At 40.3% G+C, this 6,635-nt stretch overlaps 1 protein-coding gene across 1 annotated transcript in view; it reads right to left on the bottom strand.

Moving 5' to 3' along the window:
• Positions 1-208: 208 nt before the first annotated feature.
• ASPA (aspartoacylase) overlaps positions 209-6,635 on the bottom strand; it is a gene marked incomplete at its 5' end in the record, with an annotated part of 10,748 nt that continues 4,321 nt past the window's right edge. Inside the window, 2 exons of the mRNA XM_014541938.1 lie at positions 209-999; positions 2,148-2,369. Coding sequence (XP_014397424.1) covers positions 802-999; positions 2,148-2,369 — 420 coding nt within the window. The remainder of the gene's footprint in view (positions 1,000-2,147; positions 2,370-6,635) is intronic.

The following is a 6,635-nucleotide window of genomic DNA, read 5'->3' on the forward strand; positions in this document are numbered from 1 at the left end:
TATATTGGTTGCAAATGAGGGCAAGTGCATTCTTTCAAAAGGAGAAGTGACAGCTGTGAGGAATGTGCCTCTCCCGACTTTCCCAAATTGGGAAGGAACCTTAGCTTCTCAAGAAGGAGGCTCTCAGCTCCCTGAGGTCAGCGCAGAACAAGTGGACAGGCCTGAGCAGCGACGCTTTGTGAGGGTTACTGTCTGTGGACAAAGGGCATTCAGAGATTTTTATTTATTCATAATGTCACCTTTACAATCAGCCCTCATTTCTCATTCACATTTAATCTTCAAAAGAGCATTTAAAAATCTCTTATTGATATTACAATTAAAGTTCATAGGCTGGATTTTTGTATGGGATCAAAATATGTCCAAATATGGAAAATTTAAAAACTGTAAGTCTGCAACATTGGTTTCTAGTAGCATTATACATTGCTTGAAAATATATTTAATTTTATGCTCAAGTTAATAAGTTTTTGTATATAGTATCTATTTCAACTTAAAAATTTGAATTTAAAAACTTTATTAAGAATGTTAAACAATCAAAGTATAATGTATAAAAAGCTTTACAGAAATAAGAAATACACCTCTTTGAATAAGCTATGTACACAATATGCTACCTTTAAAAGATATCCATTAATTAATTAATTCATTCAAGAATTTGCCCAAATGCCCACTGTGTACAAGGCCCTGAAGCAGGTGCTGGGGATATGAATAAGGCACATTAAATCCAGCGCAACCCTGCCCTTTGGGGGCTTACAGACTAGTGGAGCTTTTCAAGATATCGCCTAACAAGTGAACCAGAAGTGATGTCTAATGTAAAGAGGAGCGAATACTTTTTGCCTTGAGTGTTAGTATAGTTGTCTTGGCAAAAGCTTCTTTCTTTTCATAATACGCGGCCTCATTTACAAACGTCGGGTACACAGTACAGTCTCCACCTAATGGAATTGTCTCTCCATCAAGAGTTAAAAACACAGGATCCTCAGGGCGCAGTGGTTTCCAGTCTTGATCCTCTCAGGAAACAAAATACATAAATTACATTCGGTTTCTCTCCTACTTTAAACATTTTTGTGTGAGGCTGTAGACAACTGAAACATTTAGCACTGGATTCTGTCAAAAGAGATACAAACCTCCTACACTCTGCCAAGAGCCCCCCCCCCCCCTTTTCACTATGCTGTTATTGATCAAACCAGACAAGCAGCAGATACTGGGGACCTGAGGAGAGTCAGGAAATGGCAGAAAACATTCCAAAGAAAGAGGCTTTGATTGTTGTGCTCTAACTGACTCAGCGGTGGTCACAGGGAGGTGGCAGCAGTGTGGTGAACTGCAGAGAACATTAGCTCTGGATCTGCCAGTGATAGCTCGATGGCTGTGGGAAAGATCTGCTTTCTTATGCTAAAATGAATATAATCATTCCTACCCACTTGGCAGGAATCTTACCTTCTTTGACAGCTCTTGTCTGACCACCCCTCCCTGCCGCATTATTCTCTTAGAGCCTCTGGTTTTCTTTATTTTAACCTACACTTTAGACTTTAGTCTATCTAGACCAGTGGTTCTCAACCTTCTGGCCCTTTAAATACAGTTCCTCATGTTGTGACCCAACCATAAAATTATTTTCGTTGCTGGGTGTCAAGAGAGCAGAGCGCCTGAAGAGTGGCTCCTCTGTGGATAACACATCCAAAAGCCACTTGGGCTTACTCTTTACAGGTGGCAGGGTACTATGGCCTTCCTGTAACATTATGCCCCATACTTAAAAAAAAAAATTATTTTCGTTGCTACTTCATAACTGTAATGTTGCTACTGTTATGAATCGTAATGTAAATATCTGATATGCAGGATGGTCTTAGGCGACCCCTGTGAAAGGGTCGTTCGACCGCCAAAGGGGTCGCGACCCACAGGTTGAGAACCACTGATCTAGACTGTGACTTCCACAAGAATATACTAGTAGACCATGTTCAATGATGTATCCTACAGCCAGCACAGGATGCACTCAGTAAATATTTATCACATGAAGGTATGCACACCTTGCTTACACTGCAGTGTGTTTGAGATTACAACAAATGAGCCAACATATGTAAGATCCTTTATGAACTATAAAACTACTCACTGGGGGCGGGGGGCTCATATTTTGAAAATCTTAAAGAAACAGCAAATGTTACCTGCAGATTAGGGTGGATAATAGCAGCAATTTCTCCATTTTCATTCCTGGGATAATCAACTTTCTCCATTATTTTATAGACTTCAATAGCACAAGGGGGAAATTCTTTCCCTAAGGCAAAAACAAAATGTATAAAATGGCAACTGAAAAAAGGAAGTTCATACTTTAAGGGAAGAACAATAACCAAAAAGTGAAGACATACAGTTGCAGATTGAATGTCAAATGTAATTGGAAAAAAAAAAGAAGACAGTCACAGGGAGCACACACGATGTCAGTTGAGGATGTTCATAAATAACATGAAGCCAAAAGATGTTCTCAAATTATTCCTATCAACACACGCTCACAAGTACATTGCTGGACAGCGGAAGAAAACACCTTAAAAAGCCCGTGTGAGAGAAAGAGCCTGGGGCAGGGAGTCAGGACTCCAGGGCTCTAATCTCCTCACTGTGTAACCCCGAGCAAGAGGCTTAACTTCTGGAGGCTCATGTTCTTTACCTGTCAAAGGAAGGTTTGAATCAGCTGGTCTTGGAGCTGCTGTCCAGCTCTGACATTCTATGCCTGCATATGCTCAGGAGACTTCTAGCAGGTTAGGTGACTTCAGCATCATGCTCCTTCTCTTAACTAAGTACATTAACCACTGGACAGATCTTGGGATGCAGGCAGTCTGCCACCAGTGGAGTCCAACTTCCAAAGATGTAGCAACATGAAGCAACCCAATGCCCAGAAACTTGAAAAAGGAGTAGTTTACATGCACCAGGCAATCTCTGAGCAAACAGGATGAACTTCCATCAAATGTAGAGCCCACAGTGAGCTATGGTTGCAACTCAAAGGAAAATCTTCCTCTGCCCTTAGAGCAGAAAGTACAGCCAGGGTTGGGAGGTGGATATCCTGTGGTCACTTCTGTATCAGTTAGATTTGGCTGCTTAACACACTATCCCAAAACTTCGTGGCGTAGAACCATGATCCTTTAATTTATCTCATGATTCTGTGGGTTGGTTGGGCAGCTCCTCTGGTTTAGGCAGGCTGGGCTGATTTCTAATTGGCTTGCTCATGCATTTGTGGTGAGCTGGCAGATCAGCTGGAGGCTAGGTGATCTAAGATGGCCTTACTCTCACATCTGGCATTTGACAGGCATCAGCTGGAGCTGCAGGACTATTGGCTGGGGTGTCAGAGTCATCTACTTCTCAGCTTCCCATTGTCCAGAAGCATAGGGCAGACTGATTCATATAATGACAGTGCGGGGTTCCCAAGGGCAGCAAGAGAGCAAGCCTCAAGGTGCAAGTCTTTTTCAAGCCTCTTCTGTGACACAAAATAAGTCACGTGGCCAAGCCAAATTCAGGGGGAAGAGAAATTGACTCCATCTCTTGGTAGAAAGATCTAAAACATCACATTGCAAGGACATGGATGCAGGGAAGGAAATAATTTGTGGCCATTTTTACAATCTACCAAACCTGTCAAGGTGAAGATGGAAACTTATCAGACGTCACCTTTTTAAACCAGAAGGTCCATTGGGAGGAAAGGAAAAAGAGGTAGGATACAAAGGAGTATGTTTGTTGCTACTTAGAATCTCAGAGTTAGAAGGAGCCTCGAATGCCTGACTTCATCGATGCTCGGGTATTCTCCATATCTTTCTGGCCAAGTGTAGTCCATTCCACTGTTGGTCAGCTTTGTTAATTGGAAATTTCTGTCTCCAGTTAACTTGATCCCACTGATTCTATTCTTCCCTCTGAGTCACAGAAAACATGTCTAACGGCTCTCCAATATAACACTTCTGAAGCTCTAAAATAAAATCACCCTTAAGCCTTCTTTCGGCCAGTCTCAGCATTCTGAGTTCTATCAATCACCACTCATATGTGGCAGGTCCATGAGAATATATGTGAAGGTACTTTGTAAACTGAAGTTCTATGTGCATCTGAGGGATTACTTTTATCATGGTTTTCAAACTCTTCAACATTCTCAACTTTCTCCTTGGCTAACCTCTACTTTATAGACATTCCTCCTGAAATATGGACTCAAAATTTATCCACAATTCTCCAGGTGCTGTTTATCCAAGGCAAAAAAGAGACCATCACTGCCCTCATCCTGGGATTTAAAAAAACAACAATGTAAAAGCAAAATTTTGTTCCTGATGTATTTAACCTAAAACATCTGGTTTAGACAATTGTTAAAGATTGTCAGGACTTTTTGGTTCCACCTTCTGAATGGATATTTTCTTGCAGGCTTCCTGCCACCTATCACTTATATAAAGGCATGTCTCATCCAAGTCACCGATAATAATGTTGAGTAGCACAGAGCCAAGGATGGAGCTCTTCTGCACATTTCCAGAGAGTTTTCTCCAGGTGGTTATGATCAGCATTCTTTGGATAATGGCGCTCTTCCCACGTTAGGTAAAAATCCACCAAGATGGATAGTCTAAATTAATAGTGGCTTAAAATGTTCGAATCACAGAATCCTTTGCTTAAAAGAAATGTTACAGGGTAAGAGCAAAAGAACAGATAGAAGAACTGCTCTGGTTAAAGGGCAGGGGTTTGGCTGTCATGGAGCTACTAGGACAACTACTAGATCCTACCCCTCTGATAGGAATCTATGGACTATGATTTGAAAACCATGTTTTTCCACTCAGGTTTCTGGCCTTCTACTCAGGGCATCACTTCTTAGCATACCATATCCCATACTTACTATTTGAAGGTGTGAATAGGTGGTGACCTTCCCAATACGAGGCCCATTAGACCTTATAGAACGTGTCCTCAGACAAAGGTGGGTGACAAGCTGATTTTCAGTCTTTATGACTTTGGAGTCAAAGGATTCCCAACCACAGAAAAATATGCCAGTGATTGCAGTAAGGTGCACAGTCTGAACTTAAGGAATTATATTCCCCACAGACACTGAACTATTCACCAGCTTTGTCACTGTAATGACCCATTCCTCAACAACAATTTGAATTCAACCTGTTGGAATAATTATTTACATAGGATGTCTTTTTAATTTTATTTATATTATTATTTAAAAAAATTTAAAGTAAACTTATTCTAAAAAATAATTAATAGACTACTTGTTTTTGCTTTAGTTTTAGATTTACTGAATATATGAATAGATAGTACATAAAATTTCACGTATCTACCAATTAAATTATTTCTTTTTTATATTTTTTAATTGATTTGAGAGAGGAAAGGAGAGAAAGAGAGAGATAGAAACATCAATGATGACAGAGAATCATTGATAGGCTGCCTCCTGCGCACCCCACACTGGGCATCAAGCCCACAACCTCAGCATGTGCCCTGATCGGGAATCGAACCGTGACCTCCTGGTTCATAGGTCGACGCTTAACCACTGAGCCACACCAGCTGGTCTTATTTCTTAATTACAACACATAATTCTTCTTGGAAACAATTAAAACAATTTTAACTTGTTTTTCCTCCTCCTCCTCTCCTCAATAATCACAGTTTGGTGTGTTTTCTTTAAGGACTTTCCCTGAACATTAACATATATATGTATACATATTCTAGCAAGGTTTATTATTATTTTGGGGAAATTGGTATACTGCATGTTTTGGTCTGCAACTCGCTTTCTTTAATTAACAATGTATTTTGAAGCTCCTTCCATGGTAGTGTGACTGTTTACCAACTGATGGATACTCAGGTTGTTTCTATTGTTTTGTTGGCACAAGCAATGCTATGGAAGCCACCCTTGTAGATGACATATTGGGTGTGCATGTGTTTGTGTTTCTTTGAGATGTGGAGTTGCTGCATCATAGGATTTGTGCATTTTCAAAAGTGGATACTGTAAAATTATTCTTTAGCATGTCTTTCCCATCCCCCTTTTCCTACACCCTTACCAACACAATATTACCAGGTTTTAATATTTTCCTCCTCTAATGGGAGAAAATGCTTTCTCATTTTAATTTGCATTTCTCTAATTACTAGTAATATTGGACGTCTGTTCATATGCTTTTTGGACATTTGTATTTCTTAGTATATCGTTGTTTTTTTAAAATGGGGTTAATAGGAAAATTAGGAGAGCTTTAATTGGTAGTGGCTTTTCTTGAATGTGTCTATTCTGGTCATTGAGGAATGGCTGAAGTGAATAAACTTTTAAAAGACACCTAATATGCTGAGCATGGCAAACCTGACGTAGGCTATAATTGCTATTTCAGTGTTTAGTGGTGAAGTTAGCATGTGTGCTCATCCCATTTCCCATTTCTAATATATATATTTTTTATTGATTTCATAGATTAAGGAAAGGGAGAGAGAGAGATAGAAACATCAATGATGAGAGAGAATCATTAATTGGCTGCCTCCTGCACACCCCCTACTGGGGATCGAGCCCACAACCAGGGCATATGCCCCTGACTGGAATTGAACCTGGGACCTTTCAGTCAGCAGGCTGACGCTCTATCCATTGAGCCAAATTGGCTAGGGCCCATCTCCCTTTTCTGATATATTTACACACACACACACACACACACACACACACACACACACACACACAC

Source organism: Myotis brandtii, unplaced genomic scaffold (genome assembly GCF_000412655.1).
Source record: "Myotis brandtii unplaced genomic scaffold, ASM41265v1 scaffold284, whole genome shotgun sequence".
NCBI lineage: Eukaryota > Metazoa > Chordata > Mammalia > Chiroptera > Vespertilionidae > Myotis > Myotis brandtii.